The 23283-nt window shown below is 39.9% G+C and overlaps 1 protein-coding gene across 1 annotated transcript in view; it reads right to left on the bottom strand.

Moving 5' to 3' along the window:
* LOC122414602 (lachesin-like) overlaps positions 1-22869 on the bottom strand; it is a 213661-nt gene extending 190792 nt beyond the window's left edge. The window contains exons 1-2 of the mRNA XM_043426032.1: positions 22424-22869; positions 9689-9818 (exon numbers count right to left, since the gene is read on the bottom strand). Of these exons, the coding sequence (XP_043281967.1) occupies positions 9689-9761 (73 nt within the window). The 5' untranslated portion in view covers positions 9762-9818; positions 22424-22869. The remainder of the gene's footprint in view (positions 1-9688; positions 9819-22423) is intronic.
* Between the last annotated feature and the right edge of the window lie 414 nt (positions 22870-23283).

The following is a 23283-nucleotide window of genomic DNA, read 5'->3' as shown; positions in this document are numbered from 1 at the left end:
GGTGGTGCGTTTACGGTACAAACTCCAACACGAGTGGGTAAGCAAAACGGGAATGGAAAGTCGTCTCGGATCGCGTTATATCAGAGCCGAGCTCCGTTCCCTTTTTTATTTTTTCATTACACTTTTTTTGTTCGCATACAACGTAGAAGCGAAAGATTCGACGAGGCTGTGAATACGATAAACGCGCACATCAAAATCGTTGCGGGCGGAAAGAAATCCGTCGACAGAAAAACGTAAATTATTTCCGAAGCTCCGTGCTCACCATTTTCGAGATAAAGCAACTACGAACTTCTTTCTATTCCCATTCCTGACGTTATCGTCCCACGTATTACTGTAAAATGTCGTAAAAACATCGAATTTCCCTTTCATAAGTTAATACACTCAAATGTAAAGCAATATTGTTTATCGTGAGCATTAAATCCAAATTTTATGTAACAGGCATATTATACAAAGTTGTTTATTTTTATCGGCGTTGGATCACGAATTTAATGAACCGTTGAAAATAACGATCCCGATGTAGCGACTATCACCCAATCTCGCCTTTTCCAGTGGAAAAACAAGCTGTTCCAAGATCAATTACATTTCGTACTTTCCCTCTTATTCTTGGCGTCTCCTCACTCGCGTCGCTAACGCTTTCATTTCAATCATATTTATATGTACTTATTGCAATCGCGAACATAAAGCAAATGTATACGTTTGTATATAGATTTTTCATGGATACATGCAACAGTGGATCAAGGCTCGATACAATTTTGTTCCGTTCATCGAATCATATTACTCGACGTTTTACGGGTCGTTGGGAACGCAATCGAACGTGCCGCATTATACAGTAGTGTCGAATAAAGCTCTATTGGGACCAACCGAATGCCAATCCTCTACCACACAAAAGAGAGAGAGAGAGAGAGAGAGGGTGGGAGGGAGAGAAAACTACATTGTAGAATCATGTATCGATCTATCCTTCGTTCCCTTACTCCTTTACACAACGATAATCCGCATAAATCCTCAATGTCTGATTACGTCGTCAATAGGAATTACTTATTAACTCTCGTTATCGATTTTACACATGAAATAATCGACGAATCGTGGACAATTACCGAACCGATCAAATGGATCAGCTCTTGATCCCTCGATAATAACCACCCGATTAAACACAGTTTTACATCCAAAGAATGGAATTGATAAAATTGGCGTTAAAATTGGAGGACTGAAAAAGATAAAACGAAACGGTTGAGATTAGTGTGTCGAATCCGAGCTTTAATTCGAACGAAAAATCAAACGAATTTTCTCGTCCTAGCGGAAGCGTGATTATTCATTGTTCCAATTGTCATCGAAGACGATTCATCTTATTCGACGTCGTTCGTTCGACTTTTTGAGTATCGATAAACATTGGCACGAGCATCTTAGCAAAGCTCTGTAAACGCGCAGTTTCGGAAACTACATTTTCAAATGTACGAGACGCGAGTGAAAAAAGTAATCGGACATACGTTCTACGGGAGTCGGGGTGAACGTTACGAAAACTAATTTCAATAATATGAGGCAAAAGATGCCACGAAATTTCGAAGAATAAGAGAACATTCATTAATTCGAGATAAAACTTTGGTGAACGGAAATTCACGACGGAATTTTCCGGGTAGCGGGGCAAAGAAGTTGAAGAAGAAGCGCGGAAGAAGAAATCCGGATTCTCTCCGTTGCGCTATGGCAAAGAAAAAGTGTATATCGGGCGAGAGTATAAGGGAAAAAGAAAAGCGTGAAGAAATGGGCGGGAGGGCGTGAAAATTCGCGTGACTTTTCCGCTTAAAGGGCAGCTGTTTATCGTAATCTAGATGCATCTATATCTTTTCGTATAAGGGAAAAAAACTTTCTTATTATTATGTGGAGTATGTACAACGAGGAAAAAGATCGGGGGAGGAAGATCGAGGGGGCAAAAGCTGTAGAAAAAAGAGGTTATGTTTTCCCTGGCACTCCGTAGAGCTTGGTTCTCGTCGTAGCTACAGAGAACAGCAGGCTCAGAGGCACGGAGTTGCGGTGCAGTCTTCGTTACTTGAGTTTTAACCCGTGCGGTATAACGGCTCTAATGTACATTTAATGTCTTAACTTTGAATGCTGCGCCCGGGGAGTGCGGATCGTCCGCGAAGAAGGCAGTACGAAGATACGGTACGAACGCAACCAGACGAGATAACATCTTAAATATGTTTTTCCTTTTCATTTTATTTTTTTGATACTTTTTGCCTCGTTTTTTCTGCCAACTTTAGCTTGCAGAACGCACGGATAACAGCGGGGATAATTCAGTGTAGATCTGATGACGGTAATAGCAGCGTAAGATACGCGGAAGCAGCGCGCCCGGAAAAATACTCAGCCGGAAAAGTTATTTTGCTCATGTTTTTTCTTCTCTATTAAAAAAAACATCGCACCAACTATGGACGCCCTTGAGGCAGACAGTAAGCAGAACGAGATGCGGGCAGAATATTCTCTCCGCGACGTCTTACCCTGCGCGCTTCGTATTCGCCTCTAACACGGCGAAGACGCTGCGGCAGAGGGTGAATATGCTGGCAAGAATAAGCAACCGGTACAACGACGAAAGGACGAACCCACGATCACCCTCGCGTTATCGTTGTCCCGGGAATTGAAAGTTTTTCCATTCTCCGAACCTCGGACAGATCCGCCCCAACCTCTGCGTACCTATCCGCGTCATTCTTCAGGACGAAAAACCCAAAAAAAGAGACCGAATTGGCCTTTTCTATTTTTTATTCCCTCCGTGACTTCCCCGACGAAATCTACCCCAACGATGCGCGATGCCGACTCGGAGGATCGAGGTACGCAGCTACACTCTTCTTGCTCAACCTTTCGGGAGCCATCCGCGTTGACGAAGGAGAAAAATTGACAGGAAAACGTGCGAACAAGTGCGTTGGTATTTACCTCGTTCGACATTCAAATATGACGCGGTGACGACGAATCGACGATCGCTACGAAAATAAATAAATAAAAAATAACGGGCTTCAAGTTTTCAAGCTTCCTTCAATTACCGAAGATATATCTGACACCTGTCAGTCTTGTGGAATATATATCCGGAAGAACCAAGAGGAATCGACAATTCTCCGGTGTACGGGAAAGACGAGTCGAATCCATTTGGATTTGATACCTTACGAGAGATCCACAAGTCGAAGCTTAAGGCCTCGAGCACACTGCTGGAGTAAGATTTATGTGCGTTTGCATCGATTATTCCTCGATGCGCGGGGCACAGGATTCAAACATTCCTATATATTTATATGTATGTATATTTTACCGGTCGCTATATAGTCAATTCAATCAGGCTAATGGAAATCGACCGTACAGGGGAGAGCTCACGGAACATAATTGATTGTTGGATATTGCGATCTGGCGAACTATCCAGCATCCTCTCTCCAACTCTCCCTTGCTTTATCTTTGTCTCTCTGGCTGTGCACGTCTCTTTCTTTATCAGCGAGTCTCTCATTGATGTTAACACAAAATTGGTATGCACTGAAGCAGCATTGAAAATTTATCAGCATAGTAAATTCATACAATTGCATTGATGCTTTGACTTTGAGTAGAAAACATCGATGCTTGGCCAGCAACGAAAAACATTTGGTGAACAAAAACTTTCGATTTACTTTTCGAGATGGTTATTAAAATTTTTCAGTCAATGAGGGATGCTCGATTGTTTGAGAATTATCTTGAATTGAATGCAACGACGTACTAAAATGAAATTCAATGTCGATATCCGACGATATTCATGAATGAAAATCTTCGAAATTTGGAGAAATTTCATGATTGAATTTACAAATTTATACGCTTTAAATATTGAAGTAACATGTGCTCTGTGACACTGTGCGAAACTACCGGAAGCTAAAAGCTTCTGTGAGCTTTGGATTCATCGCCTGAGTAGAATAATCGTAGACTATGCGGTAGCCCCGATTTTGCATGTGCCGCGGAAATACATGTGTAAATATATATATATACATATTTAGAAACGACCTAATAAGCCAACGTTATTGCCAGCGAGCGCGGATCGTGGACCCTGCAACACCGTGAGCGTGCGGTCGTCTCGGCGATACCGACGACGCCTCCCTGATTTGAATTCATTCCAACGTAAGCCACAGGCTTTAGTACTGAGCTCCGTAACATAGCTGTGTACATCCGGCATGTGCGCGCACCAACCTCGAACAAACAATATATTCCTCATGGTGTCTGTGACGTTAAATTTTCATTCTACCAAGGAAAACTCCAGATTAAATATGAAAACTAAATAAACAGAAAGTTACAATGGGCTAAAAAAATTCAATGGATTTTCTTTGTCCATCAACTTTTAAGGAGGGTGGCTACATTCGTCAAAATGATAAGAAATTGATGAAATTTGGTGATAATGTTCTTCAGCATCAAGTGCGAAAACACCATTTTTTCAAAATTTTCTTCTGCTTAGTTATCGAGTAATTACGCGTTAAAGCAGATTTCTTATGCCCGGAATGTATACCTATATATATGGAAACGCTATGCTTATAGACGTGAACTTTAGTGATCAATTACTCGATAACTGTAGAGAAGAAAAATATTTAAAAATTTGTATTGTCAAATTTGGCACTAAAGAATATGTTCACCAAATTTTGTTAAATTATTATCATTTTTAAATTTTTAATGTATTTAACATGGTTTAGCATGGCAACATTGTATCATCGCTATCCACCCTCCTTAAGTACGATTTTTTAAACTGAAAATATATTAAGGTAGATCATGCCCGAAAGATCCTATTTTGTGGGTGTCTAAATTGGATCGATTTTTAATGTCAGAGTTATTAATTCGAAATTGCAAATACATTTTTTCAACTTATCTTTTGGCGAATGAAATTACAAGCCATTAATTGAACGAGGATCCATTACTGACTCAACCCAAAATTTCATTCGTCTCTGGCTAAAATACTATAGCTTTTTATGTGAAAAATTGCTTTAGAGGACGCAAAGGTAAAACACAAAAGGAAATGGATCAAGAAAAAAGTATTAACAAAAAGACAAAAAGCTGTGACAAGAATGGGCCAAGCCAAGAAGAAACAAAATGCCGAAATAAGCAAACGTGAGATTATACGAGTGCTCATTACTAATTCCGTTCAATATTTAACGCAATATATTTTTATTACTAGTAAGACAATCGTCTCGAATTTTTTCCCAAACTTTCATTACGTACTCAATTGTTATCTTGTGCTTTTTCATAAACTTCGTAAGAAGCATTCATTCATTAAATGAAAAGAGAAACGATTTTTTTTCATATTTAAACACGTTTATCTTAAAAACCAATAAGACGAACCTTTTAAAATTTGATATATGCGTGTCAGTCGACTGTCAATTCAAACTCTGTGTAAATTTCAAGACTTTCTTAAGAAAATCGTTTCGTGCACCTTAAGAAGAACAAAAGGTTACAATAGTTTTTATGATGGACGAAGAAATTAAAAAATATTGAAGAATTCATGAGGTTGAATTGACTGTATATGCGACTAATTAGTGCCAACGATATTTTCATTTTCACCCACAATAATAAACGCAAATATGGAATCAAATCATGATTCGAAGTGCCAATTATTTAGAGAAGAAAAAGAAATTAGAAAATGTATTAAACCTTGAGTCGCAATGGACACATTTCGCTTCCATTTTTCCAGCACAAATTTCTTTTTTCCCTCCAAACTAGACGGAATCACGAAAGTGCGGGGAGACGCAAAAAAAGCGTCGAAGTTGACAGAGTGGTGCGCGACACACTTCACTTAATGGAGGCAAGATTTTTTAGTCGCTATTTATTTGCATATGCGCAAAATCGTCCGTCTTGGTGTACGAGTTCGCTAATGGAAATGTGACACCGATTTTCCGAGAGTTGTTGAACCCTGATGATTCTGTGAATTTTAGCACTGCACGTGACGTTTCCTCCCGCCAATAAGAATCCAATATCTCAATTCTACATTTGGACAAGTTTTGACGTAACTAAATTTTATATCTGCATGAATATCATCACCTCGAAAATGATATTCTCGAACTGGAATAATGTCACTGGAAAATCTCCACTTTCCTATGTGCTTAATAACCCAAAGAAAATTCCGTTTCAACGACGCTATCGATATATATGATAGTTTCCTTTCATATGCCAATGCACATAATATTTTTCACTCTGTATCTGACGTAGATAGATTTAAAAAAAGTTCTATCAGGAAGGAGTGCTGATGTATATCCTGGCAGTTATTCAGAGCTCGTTTGCTTAACCCAAATGTGTCAAAAAAGAGGAAAATCTGTCTAGCTCGTATCTCTCAAAGTATTCCTCTCGCACGAGCGTATTTTTTGGTGGCGCAAATTGGGGCACTTGAAATTACATAGAAAATAGACAGAAAAGGCTTCTGCTTTTGCCACTTTTCCAACTTTTGTCGTCAATATCTCTTTTAAGGATTCGGTGACCCTTTATTTTAATCGTCGCTACGGATTCCTTACATGTTTTTCTGTCTATGATACAATTTGTATCAGGAATTTAGAATTATTTAGTACATGAATTATTGAATATACATTTGTCGAATATCCATAAGCTCACGTATAAATTTTAAAATTTTTGAAATTTGAATTCTCTATTAAACTATATTCGCATGTACTTTTACTTAACTGTAATTAAAAATTAGTTATTTGTAGAATATTTGGGTTCGTGAAAGGAGTACCTTAAATTTTATCCGTGGAGTGTGGAATTTTCGTTCGCTTGTTTTATCACACCACATGGCAGCAGTAATCGAAAAACTTTCGTTTATTTTTCTAAAGCTTATATGCTTGTAACATATATTCGACCGAGGCTAATATCTTGTCGTTAAGAAAGCTTCCAGATAGTGTGTGCTCGTCATGGTAGGTGAAATCTCCAGAATGAGTCGATTATTCGCTCCGCAAATTCTCGTTATGGGGGACCGGTGATTTAAGGTCGTAAAAGAGAGAGAGAGAGTGAGTGAGAGAGCGAGAGAGAAAAGAGGACCATCAGAAAATAGCGATAATCGAAGCGAATCCGTCACTGAATATCTACGGGTTATTTGACGGCGACGAAGATTCGATTAAGACGCGAACGACCAGAGGAAACTCCCTGGAGATTTCGTGGGTCTTAAGCCATCCTGCTCATCGACCCTCCCATCTTGGGCTGCGGCCTCCGACGGCTTTTCGTCCTATCCTCGTTACCGGACAATCCTACTCTGTGCAAACGTGTTTCCCTGCCTACGCTAAACCGATTTCCATTTAATAATCCTCCAGGATCGATCAATCTGATAACATCGATGTTATCCATCGTCGTCGTCGTCGTATCAAATACCGATAAAGACGTAGATAACCCTATGAATTAAAACTTAGAAGTGTCCAATCTTATCACGTATTCATTCATCTGCTACACGAGCACAAGTTTTCCATGATAATAAATTTCTTAAAGCAACGATGAACTTCATAAATAATTGACTTTTGTCTGAAAAAAATGGACAAAAATCTTCAATAATAAAAATGAGAGTTGAAAACCAGATCTCGTTCACAAACGGATAAATTATTGCTCGAGTCAACAGAGCCGAACTTCATGAAACATCGAGCTGGCGAAGACTTCATTCAAAAGTCAACGAAAGTAAGAAAAAGTCTTGTAGAATGATCCAAAAATATAAGGCTCTGGTGGAGGTAAAGTAATAAAGTAAACGTAACAAAACGAGCCAATTTCCCGGGTTAGCCGATCGCGGAAATGGCCAAGCAAATTCAACAAGCTTACAAAGAAGAGAGGCAGCTTGGGAAAAAGGTTTCGTGGTGTTTGAACGCGTTGATAATATTATCGGAGACGTTCGAAGAGATACGAGATCGTTTAAAACTTTATAGTGCACGTAAAACTTTATAGTACACTGCCAACCGGCTCCATATCTATGTATTAAGCTCAAGAAGATTCTGTAGATCGTACACCAAAGTTGGCCAGTCTCTCTTCGCGATTTAATAATATAATAATATACATTTCTTTATGCTTCAGAAACTGAGGTTGAAAACAGTGAGAAGGAAGGGGGCTGTGGGGCCGAGCGAGGGAATTTCGAGGCAAGAAGACTACTTTTCTTATTTATAGATAATTACAAGTTTGCCCATCGTTATAGACGAAAGGGTGGACAAGATTTCTTACGTATAGATATATAATAACGCGGAGCTGCAAGTTTTGATTGCGTCCGAACCCACCATCGTGATGAAATATATTTCGGAGAGAGTTCGGTTATGCAGGCCTTAAAACAAGAGCACCTGGGCCTTCGCGCCAAGTAGAAACCGCTGTATGGGCACAGCCCAAAAGAGAACCGTCGAGGATAGAAAAGGGAAGAGGGGGAGGGAGCGCGAGAGAGAGAGAGAGAGGGCCAGAAGGGAGAGTTATGACGAAGGAGCACATCCTTTGGAAGAGGAGCTCGAGAGCCGATTACTGCGATTTCAAGTAATCGAGCGAGTAATTAAGTATTCATTACATCGACGAAAGTATTTTCATTAAAGGGGAGAAAGCTCGGTTCGCGCGTGTCCCAAAGCTCTCATGTATACCACTCGGAAATAACACCCGACAATTCGTCTCATCTACTTCGCCACGTGTATAAATTATCTAAGAAACTCGTACAATTTCCTCGACGCAAATTCCCAACGATAATTAAATTTAAATTGAACGAATAAAAAGTTTGATTATTTTACTCCTGCGAAATTACATGCTTTATATTGAGCATTTACGGTGGCGAGCGTAACGAAATGTTATTATTTTTACGGTCCCGGCTATTCTCGTCTCGTTGCAGGAGGAAAATAATAAAACAAACTTTTTCTAGAGGGCTTCGGGTTTCTCGTTTTGTATTTTCTGCTCGTTTTTTCTTGAATTTAATGTTTTTTTTTCTCTTCCTTTTCTTCGTTTTTTTCATACTTTTCACACAGTTTGTTCTTTTTTTTGTTTCTCTCTTGTTGCGCTTCGTTTAATTGCAATTGTGCAAATGAAAAAAAGGATGCTGAAATATAACCCGGCGCTGGATGAGGGAACTTCGTTTCCGGCATGTGACAAACTTGCTTTTGTTGCCTCTTTCGAGTCTGCTTATGACTCGACCACGCTGCACTTCACACTGTTACAATATTTTGTCAAGCACAGATTACTACGTAAAAATTTTCTCCTTCCTACGCTCCCTTGCCTCAAACCCTTTCTCCATCTTTATATTAAAGTCTGTGTGTGAAAGAGCAGCATGCCCTCTCGGAATTCAGGACGCATATAAAACTTTTGAACGCACGTGATACACGAATTAAAGTTTTTTAAAGCTAAATTGAAATCATCTCCGGTTCGCTGTGACTTAATTGCAACTTTAATTCATTATTTCCTTTGATTATGAATTCCGTTACGTGCGTGTAAGAATTTATTACGACCTGATCCACGTTCTGCTAATTTCTTCTGTCTAGAAATTCGTTATTTATGAATATCCGGTTCGAAACAAATGATAAAACATTCACAAAAGTGGACGAATATATCTGCATAGCCAATCATTTTTTATGCACAACAATCCAAGGAGAAATAAACCTAAAAAAAATGTTCAATCACGACTCATATTGATTTTCGAAATAATGGATAAAACGAATATAGAAGAAGATCTCGAAACGAAAATGTATTCATTTTTTCATATCGAAACGAACAGAGATGCTAACGTGTCACTCACCTTGACAGATTATCGTAATCACTTGCAGGATGCTGATGGTTAAATATCGATTCCTCCTGTGTCGTTCTGCCATGTTGACCTATTTCTTCTTTTATCACTGTCAGTCAATCCTGTTTCGAGTTCACGTAAGCTGTAACAAAAAAATCGTAATAATTGTGAATTTTTAATGATTTCGATCATCAGATTGAATCCAAGTTAGGACAAAAACGAGACGACATCATTTTTGGATTCGAAAAAAACATCAATTATATTGTCGAACGGTCAGAAATAGAGCAAGTCTTGTAGAATTTCCATTGACCTCAAACTGTCAAAAAATTGTTGGAATAGCACGAAAAATCAGAGGAAAAATAAAAAAAAAACCATGAACACCGCTCTCGAAAAGACTCTGAATGAATTATTGGCACATGCAGAAAAGAAGAAATCTTTATAACGTGACGAATGAACACCCCTTGCGGCCGGATAATTACGTGGGAAATTCTGAGCCCTAACTGGATTAAAATTTCGAGTGTGTCTGGTGAAAATAACCGAGTTGCATTTTGCATCGATGCAATTTACGATGCATGTGAATTTTTTTTTCCACGAATCTGAATCTAGGACGGCACACACACGAAGACTGTGAGCAATAGTGAGCTCACGGTATTAATTAATATTGAAGAAAGGCCAAGTATTGATTACGAATATTCATTCGTTTTTCATAAACGGCCCATTCCCTCAGAGAACCGCAGAAAATCATAGATGAGTCTTGCTCCAAGGATCTACGCGAAAAGGTAAATGCATCGGGACATAAATTAAGGTGTCTAGACTCACCAATTAATCATGGAATATACTTGTGTGATATTCATTCAAAAGAACTTCGCACAGTTTCTATTCAACATTCTAGCAAATATTCTTCCTTCTACAAAATTTTCATGGAGTGAAATTACCGAAGCACGTTAATTACAGTCGCAATTGATATATAAAAAAAGTTTCCGAATCGATTTAAAAATCTGTAGTGAAACAAGCTCCAACAGAAATTGATGGAGGAACAATTTTTCAATGGAATTGGCCCGAAGGGCATCGCGCAACTGACGCTGACGCTTGGGGAATTGAGAATGTGTTGGCAATATACCTCGTCGCTATCAAAGTATCCGCATTCCTAGGAGGCATAAAGCAACTAATAGATAACTCATTATCGAACAAATGATTCAAAGGTCGAGAGTGGCGGATAGTTGTTTTCGCAGAACAAAGTGAGATGGACCGAGTGTGTATGGAAGGAAGGAATGGTGGGAATTAGAAGAGAAGAGGAAGGAAGGAAACGAAAAGGGAGAGAGAGAGAGACGACGACGGAGAGAGAAGCATTAGGGAAGGAGAATCCTGCCAGTGTTGCGGTTTTGGCCGTTCCATAATTAGCGAGCAGTTAACACACTGGCTCTTTCGATCGCTGCGCATACACGTTTTCCCAGTTCCCACATAACCTGCTGTGTACATCCACTTTCAATTGGACCCTTTGCCTCTGAACCATCCAGTTCCTTCCTTTGCCTGGAGCGCGCCAGAGTGGCAAGAGCTTTGGCTCTACATTTTTCACACATAGCTCCGATTCGCTTCACAGTCACAGGGCCTCCTACTATTTCAAATACATGAAAGAAAATCTACAACCGACTATCGCCTGCATACGGGAAGCTTTGAAAGGATAAAAACATTTAAAAGTGAGTAAAAATTTTGCATCAATTAGCAGGAGGAGCTTCACATTTTCAGGATTCATATTGAATTACCGATTTCAGAAACTGCGAAAGTTGAATTTACCCCTTGCTTTTTCTCTTGTTTATAAAATTTTCAGAGAACAATATTCAGCACCGGGTAGCCTGTTTTATACCAACGAAATACCGCCATGATTTGCTCGAAAGAATTCAAAGTAAATTTAATTCTTGTTTACCAAGAGCTTCGCCAGCAAATCGTTAGATTTTCGCTTCTACATTGATTAATTAGTTGGATCGAGCGCAATATCATGTTCATGCATATTTTTTCGAAGCCTGTATCTCTTCCTGCGCTCACAAATAAACATGATTTCATTAATTCTTGATATTCCTCAAGGAACGAAAATATATTCATTCGAGCGAACCATTCATTTCATTCGAATTTCAAAGAGTTCATAGCTAACGCGTAATATTGGAATAAACACACTTCTCGTGAGCAAGAAACTCCTTTGTTACATTGATGAGGTCATCCAATTAATTAGGCAGACAAATTATTACTCCATCAAACGTCAATTAACAACCATGAAAGTTTAATACAGCGCATGCACGAATTAACAACGTTCATGGATCGCTAGGGATATCGCAGGGCTGAAGCGGAGAGCGAGGTTTCGAGGAAAAACCAGATTTTCCATTTTGTTATTTGGATTGGTGAGCTGAGGGCCTCTTAAGAGATATTTTTTCGGTAACGATGATAAAACTCGTAAAATACAGAATGCAGATATCTGGAGATTCGAACGGTTAACTTGTTCGCATTGTGCGGTTGGACATCGTGAATTGTAAAACCTTTTCATAGGAGAAAACCACGGGGAAAGGGGCCTCAGTCTTTGCTACTAATTTTAGTAATTTTCTTTTCCAGAGGAAGCAGCATACCCAATTAACAAGCAGCGTTCAATGCATAGAAGTAATTTGGAATTGTATGAAAAGCCGAGGGCAAGAATCCGGCAGAGCATTGGTGAATTTGGCCCTCGGGTGTCCAACAAAAACCATGTGAAAAAGCTGTTCCCCAAGAATAGCTGCTATTATCGTTAAAATAACACGAGTCGATTGTTTATCAATACCGAGAGACCACTGAGAAGCTGTAACCATTCGAATAGGGCTGGTTTGAACAGCCTAAAGTTCAAAGCCGGAAGCTCCTGTTCGTTAAAACAAGAGTGCGAACGACACATGAAGGAATTGTACCTGAGAACGTGGTGATTCAGATTCGACGGTTAGTAATCTGAGTTTTAATACATGTCAGCAGTTTCTGATCGAATAAATAATACCTGGTTCCAAGAAATAGGTTAAGTTTATTCAGATGGAAAATCACATAGTTTGAAAGTTGGTTAGAGTTGATACAATATCGTACATTTGTTAACATAAATAATAATCATAAAGATGAACATTACCTTTATTCTTGGTTATAAAAAGAGGTTAAAACGTAAAGCGGTATAACTTCGATTGTAAAGCGGTATAATGATGTTTGCGTAATTTAACAAGCGTGCCACACTCATGATCAGACGAAAGATTGAGGAGAGGAACCTGAAGACACAGATTAACCGGATTGCGGTGGCGTCTGGTTCCGGTTAATCAGCGGGTGAACTCTGTGTCTTTAGACATTTGAATTCTTTTGATAATATCAAATCAAAAATATCACTGGTAAACACTATGCAAACAAAACTTAACGAGTAGTCGAAGTAAACAATTAATTGAGATGAGTGCAATTCATGTTAAAGGATGAATTGAAAAAAAAACGTGCAATGGACCAAAGTTTGATTCAATGGTATTTTCTTTTTACTGGTTTTTATAAAAAACACACACGAACCCGTTGATTTCTTCGTTTCCTTGGAAACAAGAAAAGAAAAATTGATCGGAATGTTACCGACAGTGAATATAAGATTTTTTGTTTTTTGGTGTGAAAAACGTCGACATATATTTCCATCACATAACTATTTTTAAACAGTTTCAGTAGAAAAAAAATCGATGCTTGTATTGGAACAATGGCAAGAAATAATGCCAAAACCCATAGCATCAATCTTGCAGAACACCAAACATCCTAAAAAGAAGTCCTTCGGATGTTTGCTCACCAGCAATAGTCGAGCTTCAAAACTAATTGAAAAATATGTAATCGATCAAGTGACAAGAAACCTAGAAGCAGAGCAGGTCATTTGTCATCGAGCTCTCAGAGCTGAATCGAAAACGTTGGAAAATATACAGGATTGTACGCCAGTACTACGTTTCATAAAAAGTTTCGTGTTCCACATGTTTGTTATTGTGTGTTTTGCTCCATTTTCACCCATTTGGAGAGTATTTACAGAGGGAGTGGATGCTGAGTGTTATTTTATCATCGCGGACCAATTGAAGCTGTGTAACACATCGCGGATGACGGTGATACGAGGTCGCGAGTGGATCGAATTAACGGCACGTTACTCCATGTCCATTACCGAGATTAGAGATTAAAAAAGAAACGTGTGTTGAACGCGATGACATCTGCAGTATGAATCAGACATCGTTTGATATTTCGTTAGTTTAATCATCAGTGAGAGTTGTTTGTTGGCAAATTGGGATTGTTTAATCCAATCCGACAAAGTGGAAATAACCATAGAGCATCGAGCTCTTTCTACGATGAATAAAGCGTCGAAACGAAGGAGGAGAGAGAGAGAGAGAGCGGGATCGCGGGAGGGAACATGAAAAATTGAGGACTGTCGCGACATATTGGCCTAGAAATTCAGTAATAATCCGAGGTGGAGTGTCGCATAGCAGGCACAAGCGACACACCCGGAATCGGAGTGCCGGCCAAACCGTATCTGCAGAGGTTCGAACATCGAGACGCGGCTCCGGGATGGGAATGCAGATCGGGGATACAGGCGACACAACAAGGACGAGGTATAGAGAGTGTAGCCTGAAGAGAGAGCACAGAGAGAAGCGAGAGACCAGGGGATGCCCGGACTCTCACCAGCGCGCAGATTTACGAGGCGATTTACAAATTGGCGGTTATTGTACCGGGCGGAAATCAAACTGTGCTCTAAATCAAAACGTCCTCGGTGTGCGAGTGCAGCGTTCATTAAACGTCAGGACTCCTCTCGTTCGGCTCGATAGAGCAACGGCTCCCTGTCTCAAATATCGTTCGACGTCGTACGTCAATCTGGCTGACAATGGCATGCAGTCAAGTCGGCGTCTGCTCACGGTTCAACGGCATCGAGTGGGGCGCCGGTGTCGGTGCACAGGGAGTTACAAAGTTATCACGAAAAGCAGCTTATTCAGTAAACAAACAGCAATTATACGAGCGAGGGAAAAGTTTTCTGGCATTTTTCTCTCCCCCATTGAAAGGTGTCGCCGCACTCGACAACTTTTCCCGGGAGCGTGAAAAAAGTAGGAGCGACAAGCCACCATCCGGATCCGAGGAAGAGGAGAGGAGAAGAGGAGAAAGGACGAATTCTCAGTGGAGACGGGGGCGACGAGCGTTCTACGTGGGAAGTCAATTAGCGAGCCAGACGTGCATTCCTCTATATCATAGCTGGGCCCAGGGATATGTTCAATTTGCGTCAACATGGATAGAGCACCGCTCCGTTACGAAATATTTGCGATTTTAGCCGATTGCTAGATCGAAAGTAGCGCCAGACAAATTTGATTTTACTCACGGCCCGCCGGCAACCGAAAACAGGAGAACGAAAGCGCACACAAAAAATATGACACAGCGCACAAAATGACTTTTCCCGTGTACACCTCCTGTGATGTCGACATGCGCGCCATAAATCAAGACCCAGTAAATACATTTTTTCACCATTTTCACGTACGGGGTATGCAGAAGTTTACGAGGTCGAATGATCAACGCCCTACAACCCGAAAGCTCGACTCTGCCACCCTCCATATTGCAGCGTTCATAGCCTCCCCAAGCATCCCGATATATCTATAAATATTAAATCGATTTGCTTTTACCCAACTAAGCCAGATTCGTCATTGCTGTTTCCGTTCGAATCTGACCCCCCCCCCCCGCCTCGTCAGCCGGTTGACCCATGGATTATTCGAGATTGACATGGGCTTCATCCACTTTGTCTCATCCCTGTATCGAGTTTCATGTGCCTTTTACTCTTCCCCATAAACATATACACTCGTTCGCATACGCCTCCGTGTGCCTCAAATCACATTTGATGCTTTCGCCCCGGAGATTTACTTTTTGTCAGCTGAAAATCTTCTGGCTGAAACGTCTCATATATTCTTCTCGACTTTTCTCTCATTCAACGTCTTATAGCAGGGCCTACCCTTTTCTCAACTCAGGCTTTATATACATATACGAAGAGGGATGCTCCTTTTTTCAGGCTCAAGCTAAAAGAGTAAAAGTCGAAAAGACGCCGAAAGTGTATACATACACCTCTGTATGTACACATACATATATGTATTAGGGTGTGAGAAAGAACCGAAACTTGTGAGATAGTATACATGTGTATGTGTGTGTGTGTGTGTGTGTAGGGAAAGAGAAAGCTAATCGCAGAGCCGCATAATGAGACCAGCGCTCGCTGTTCAATTTTGCGAAGTAGCTTTTCGAAATGAGATCTGAATAATGCATGGATGGAGATGCATCCCGCGGTTACCCAACCCACAGCCTCCCCCCCTTCTTCTTCTGCCTCGTCCCAACCGTGCCTGTCGTAATTTCGCGATTGCGTAACGTTTTTCACCTATCTCTTTTCCTCCACTTTTATCCCCACTCTTTACGACCATCGACTATTTTACTGTTGAGAGAAGGGGGGCCCCTCTACTTCCGCTTGGTGATAGCTGACTCTCAAATTTTTCGTCGACAATGAAGAAAAGTCTCCAGCGTCACTTTCCAGGTATATTCTCATCTCTCGCGCTCGCCACAATAAAAAAGCTTTTCGTTGTAACAGTGCATTTGTTTTTCAACAAACGGGGAGGAAGAGCTGGATTCTTGAACGAAGAATAATTCGTCTTGATAGCGATTTGGCTCGCGGTCCAAACGAGCAAATCATCGAAATAGAGCATTTCAGTATTCATCTCATTTTACTATTATATATACATGCACGGTGGACCGCCCGACGGAACGACTCTTCGTCAAATCTCTTCAACTTATCCGAGAACTTATCGATTACTTTATTGGTTATTTTAGTCAAGTGGTGATACGCCGATAGGATTTTGGGAAAACGGTCATCTTTGGAAGTCCTCGCAAATTATGAGTTCTGAGAGTTGTTCAGAGCGATTGATACCCAGAATGAAAATCGACGTTATCGCTCGCTCGCCAATATCCGAATGCTTGGAAGCCTGAGAAATTATTTTTGAGAAGTCCACATCCGCCAGAAAAATTGAGATAACGAACTCGCATTGACGTATCGTAAAACTGGATCAGTGTCTTTCCTGGCAACGATGCCTGGGTCGCATTAATGAATCGACTTTATGATCTATTTCGTTTAAATGATATAATTACGAATTAATAACACTCGAAGTGCGTAACAAACGTTATGATTAAAGATCACTGAAATATCATTAACATAATAACTGAAAATTAAAAATCTTAATTGAAAATTGTAGTGCAACTGTAAAAAGCAGTTTATTCTAAACGAATTTTGTCTCCCTCGTTCCCATTGGCAGTTTTCGCCATATCACCGATACTTCGCTACAATCGAGATTTGATGCGAGTACGCCAAAGCACGAATAGTGATAAAGTCGATAATGAATCACAGAGGGGCTCGAGAGGAGATAGAGCTGTTGGACTTGGGGGAAAAGGCGATTTGCGAAGCACCGTGAAATGTAAGACTCGACAACTTGTGGGATTGCAATGAACGAGTTAAACTGAGAGGAACAGAATACTTAAAAAAACGAATGCTCGCAAGGATAAAACGAAAGGAGGGTTGAAAATCGTCGTGGAAGGAATGAAAAAGAAGATTGGGAGAGAGGGCCGGAGGAAAAAGAGACGGAGAAGAAGGCTGGACGAGAAATGATTTAACAAGACAATTAACGTCGAGAGTAGTGAAACACCGGCGAGTATAACGGCCGGGTAAGCTCGAGAAATATAAGCGCGCGCGCACGGGCTCGTTTAACGAGGGACCATAACCGGCGAAGGGTGAATTTTACCATGACGTTTTCCAAACTGATTTCTGGAGCGACGCGACGCGACTCCCAACGGACGCATCGTCGCAAAAAATGTAACATGTATATTTATATATTTATGTGTGTCCTCGTAAATATAGATATACACAGGTGTGTATATTTCGGTCCTCGAGGGTTGTTCCGTCAGAAATTAAGTTATTATAATATACGAGACGACGCGAATCCTGACAATAGCAACGGGGACAGGGATAAGGAGATGAATTTATGCATACTCCGTACATATTAATATACATGTACACGTCGAGAGCGGCTCCTCGGGCTTGAAATTTCGAGGATTTTGAATAACGGCTCGAGTCGCGATGCTCAAGGCGCTTCGTATCTCGTCTCCGCCCTTTTCTATTTTTTTATCTTTCGCGTCTATTCCGAGAGAAAAAAAGAATCGGTATTTTATTCAGAGTGTACGTTTTTCGGGTTGCGAGAATGTACGTTCGGCTCGAAATGCGCTTTTCAGAGGGGCACAACGTCGGGATGTTTACAAGGGTGGCGCAAATGCCGAGTGATATCTCGAGTGATACGAAGGAACAACCGGAAAAATCATCGAGCATTTCAACCAATGATTTTCTTCTTTTATTCATTTGTTTTTACTTCCTTCCTTCCTTCCTTCCTTCCTTCCTTCTGGACTCTTTCTCCATGCAGATTAAGTCGAATGAATGACCCAAATGGTTACGGGACTCTCGAATACCCGTGCAAAAAACATGGAAAACGTTACAGGCCATGAGGTTTGCTAAAACATGTAAAATACGCTTATCTGTGGGGTTGTTACACCAAGGTGTAGAATAGAAGTAACAACCACAGCGTGAATAATATTCCACGGTGAGAAACACTTTTTTTACGAGACCACATTACTTTTATTATCCTTGACGAAAAAGGTATGCCAAAGTACGGAGGACGAAGTTCCCTTATTCATGTGTTGTATCTACTGGATGTAGAGGACGTGCCAAAAGTTGAAAGAATTATTTGATTGATTAGTAAATTAAATTATCAATGTTTAGAAGAAGAGTGATTAGTTTTTATTATTGTAAAAAGTTAGTTGAATTTCCTGATGGAAAATTAGTGAGAAATCACTGCGTGGTGCTTAATTATTTGTGCTTATTTATCAGCTTGAAAGTGTGGTTGCCAAGGAGGAATGAATTTTGAATTTCTGATGTTGAGTCATCGAAAAAACTTGTTTAAATCGTACAATTTTTGTTGAGATCATCAGAGTTTTCGAATTTAGGAATAACTTTTGAAAGAAGGAATACATTTTTAAATGCGTTTTTCAGGATCTTTCGGTGTGACGAAATGTGACTTTCGAGTCACGAGTAAATATTATTTTAACGATTTTCTCTCCATCTTCCTCGCAGTATAATTCAACTATTTGAGCCTTTTCCCTGATCTCACTATTCTTTTTATCACCTAAACGTATCCCTGTTTGAATGCTGCTTTTCTTTCCTTCGGACTTCATCTTTCGCAGTGTTGGCGCAGCGAAATAAAATCGTCCTAAAGGATACTGCGTCGGGTGTACGGACGATCTTTCACGTGCAACGTTTATGTCCGAGGATAAGATGAAGGACACTGAATCGTGTACATAAAAAGACGAATTTATTAGCGTTTGAAGGAAAAAGTTTATTAATTTTGTTAGCAGTGAAAAAAACTAATATTTTCCTCAATAAAAACGAGCGGAAAATAATGTGACAAATTTTTTACTGATGCAAAATATTTCTCTGGACTCGGACGAACAAACAAATGAAGAATTTCTTCGTTTATATAACCAAAGCAACTTTTGTCTCATTTCATTTTATCGCAAGAGCTTACACTTTTGTTCCACTCGATGGCTCTGCAGATGTATCGTTTCAAGCCAGAAGAAAGAAACATAAAAAAACTATCTCGCTGTCCAACGTTTCTTCGTACAGACGTTTAATTATCACAAAGAGTTCATCACAACGAAAAATTGGCCCATTTATTCGAAAGGAAAAGAATTTAACGTATTCGTCTACACGCATTTGAATACGTTTTGCACAATTTTTAACCCGTTTCGCGTGCTCGCAAGCACAGGACTTTTCGTTCCTAGTAATTGTTGACACGCGATAGTTTCGTGACGGCATGCCGGCCGACTCCCCCACACGCTCTCGTTCCTGCGCTTGCTTCTCCGGAAATTCACATGAGGGTGGCATAAGCGCGAGACTTGAACTCTGTCAGCGACACAGTTTTGCATTTCCGGTATCGCGCGAGGGCTTTCCTTTGCAAAGCACGAGGAACGGAAAGATATCGCTTTAAAAGTGTACCAAACATAAATGAGTCAAATGATCTTTCCCTTCTTCGCTTTAATTCGCATGAATCAGTTATCCTCGAATTTACGAAAGTTTAATTCTCGCTTACCGTTCGATAGAAAAAGATGACAAAAGAAACACGGAAATTTCGATTGCTTTCAAAGCTCTCAGTGGGACTTTTCGACATTTTTTTCTGCGCCACAATCTTCCAGCATCGCATGAAACTTCCGCAAGAACTGATTGAAAAGGAAAGTGCACTCGACATGTTTTATTCGAAATCTTGAAAAAGTCTGAACTGGCAATTATAAATTTTTCCTAAAAAACGTAAAACAGAAAAATGAATAATCGAGTGAGTCAAAAAAATAACGAACCTTCTCCAACGAGATTCGTCGACGTTTCATGGAATTCGCGACTCGTCCCATTTAGCCAATAATAAAACTTTTAATTGGCTACAGAAGAATACACTCGTCCAGTGCTCCTTGAAAGCCGCAAAGTAAAGTCTTCCGCTGGATTAAGGATTTTTCAATTCACTATAGTAACGAGACAAGAAACCGGAAATGGTGAAAAAAAAACTTTGAAAAATTAGACTGCTGAACTGAGCAGAACATCGACCGAGAATAATGACCAATTTCACAACTTTAGGAAACGCATCGACGCAGTTCGATCATCAAATCAGTCGAAATGTTCGGGAATCAACTATTCACAACAATTGTAATAATCGCTTTCGTTTTCATTGAGAAGCTACCGCTTTAAAAATGACTCCCTTTGTGACGTTGAAAGTGCGATCTCGACAGTGAGTGGCATCCCGAAAATTCGAAGGTCGCATGCTCGTTATCCAAAACTTCTAGTGACACAAACTTCGCCGTCGGAAACGCGAAATGCATCAGTTTTAATTAAAATCGATTTCGATTATTCCAAAATCGAGAAGTTCAACAGCGACAACTTTCTGCGAGTTAAGAAGATGCAACGGTTCAAAGGAATATTCAAGGGGATGAAATGCTGAATAAAATCGAAAACTTCACAAATGCTCGTCATTCCATCCGACCGGTGACACGCGACTCTGACTTCGAGCTGAAAATGTGACAAATCGGAACTCGTAAATTAGAAAAAAAGCCTGTCTCAGGTTTTTTGTGGCATCAGTTTTATCAGGAGCGAAATAAAAAAGAGCTTTTTGGACGGGAACATAACTGAAGTGGTCTCAGCTCCCTGGCCGTATGAGAATGCGGAATCGTCACGCCTAGCAATTCCGATAAGCTGAGAAGGGCCTTCCCAACACTTGTGACGCTCACATACTTTTTTTCGCAACTGTAACGCTCACTTTTTTGCTCTGATCTCTTTGACCATTGCCCGAGGATGGTCAGCAAAAAATGGACGAAAATCTGGACGCGTCGATATATCGTTGTTATTGGCTTCGAAAAGCTTCTTGTCTGTCACTTTCAGATGATGTTCCTTCATATAAACTATTTATTCGCATCGATTTGCGGTGTCTCCGCCAGAAGCTATGGATTTCTCATTTGAACCCCAGCACCATCGAGAATTATAGAAAGAATGTTATAAAAATAAAAAAATAAAAATATAATAAAAATAAAAAATAAAAATAGAAAATTGGATTATTGTTTCGCGTGATTTAGGCGTTTGAATAGAAACGTGACGCGACTTCATTAAAGCTGGATCGCATCGCAATGCTTTGAGAACGAAGCTCGCTTTCAAATGTCTTTAATCTTTTTTCAAATCAGGTTCGTCTCGTTTGTTGAATCTCTGGCCTTCTTCTGTATCTTCAACTTCGATATTATTTTGCAGTGACTGTTTTTCATATTTCAAAACATCAAAATCTTCTATCCATTTAATTATTTACACACGTCAAACGGACTGTGAATTTTTCCATTAATTTTCGCCCCACTTTTTCCTTTCTCTCTTACATTTGAGCTCGTCATGTGAGTCAGTTTTGGATGTTTGTTCGACGTTTATAAATGAAGATTAAACGGACAGAAGATCGTGGTAGATAATCTGCTGACGAGGAAGAGCGAATAAACCATCGTTATGACCCGAGTAAATAGGACTTTCCTTTCGATTAGATCCGAACCAAAATTTTTCACTATCCTCAGAGCTTCGCAATATTCGGTGCACGAATGAAATGTCGGTAAAAAGTATGCAAGTAGTCTAATTTTCGCGTCGGAGTAACAGGAAACCTTGCATAACTGTTGTTACGCACGTCAACAGGAAGACAATTGTGGCAGAATTTTGAATACGTTGAAACAAAGAACTGGAACGTGGAGACCACACTGAATTTCTGAAATTACTGTTCTTCTTGCTAAAAGCCGTTCAAAGATAAAAGGGAAACTTTGTGACCGAGGAAATTGATGGTGCGCGAGATTACTGGACCGCGAGGTAAAATAGTTCGTAGGTATCATTGAGAGCGAACATTTGAAAGAACGTTTTATAAAATGTTTTTGACGAGGGAACACCAGTCGAGAGCTACGTTAAACATCAAAATATTCTATATTGACTAATGGGTTGCACATCAAAAAATATTTTTTCCACAAAGCTCTCGTGTCGAGTAACACGAATATCGAAAGTGGCGTCACGTTTCACATCTGAAAAAACATAGATTCGTGGTTTTTTTTTGTTTCAAGATCATTTTTCGAATTGTTACGTACTTATATTTCACGATGGAATCACGAGTCTCGTACATGCGCACACATCGAGTATTTCTGTTATATATTCGTAAGCGTAGATTCCTCCTGTGGTTTTTCCAAACCGTTGGACCAACCCAACAGCAGTTTCCTCGGTTATATCGCGCGTTCTACCACAACGCTCAGATTACTTCCTGGCCCAAAAACATCCATAAAACATTTATTGCACTGCACTTAGACCGCTCGGTTCTTCACTATCCCAAAAGCAAACTGGAACCGACGAAACTCGCGAGTTTCCTTTCAAAGTTATATACATATATTCATAAATATATGCGTGCGTGTGTGTGTGTGTGTAGATTTTACGTGGATCAACGAACGTATTCCGCGGAATTTCACTGATTTTGATAGTATCCGATTTCTCCGCGCGGTTATGTTATTCCCTTTCTTCTTGTTTCACCACGATTTTTATATCAAAAACCATACTGGAAATAAACGTAAAAATTGTGAAATATAGTCAACGACTCTGCTGCCGTGATACATGAACGAAAAGTTTAGGGTGTTCAGAAAATAAGAAAAAAATAATTCAACGTCTGATTTTCTACAAACAGGCAACTAAAAAAGCGATGACGGTGCAAATAAAATGTAATGGTTTATTCATTCTAATTCCGGAGCGATAAAAGAAAATAATCAATTTTTCAATTCGAAGAACGAGCTGTTCTTCGAGAAAAAACAATTTCCTATTATCGTCACACGAGCACAGTGACAGCGGTACTAATGATAAAAACGTAAGATAGACAGCAAATGAAGCGAGCCCTCAACGAAGGAAAAAAATGATTGATAAATTATAAGAAAAATAAAAAGTGATAAAAGGCTAAGCGAGAAAA

The sequence above is a fragment of the Venturia canescens genome, chromosome 8 (assembly GCF_019457755.1).
Source record: "Venturia canescens isolate UGA chromosome 8, ASM1945775v1, whole genome shotgun sequence".
NCBI classification, from domain to species: Eukaryota; Metazoa; Arthropoda; class Insecta; order Hymenoptera; family Ichneumonidae; genus Venturia; species Venturia canescens.
Note: the sequence above shows the minus strand (reverse complement) of the source record. Positions and strands in the feature narration are given on the sequence as shown.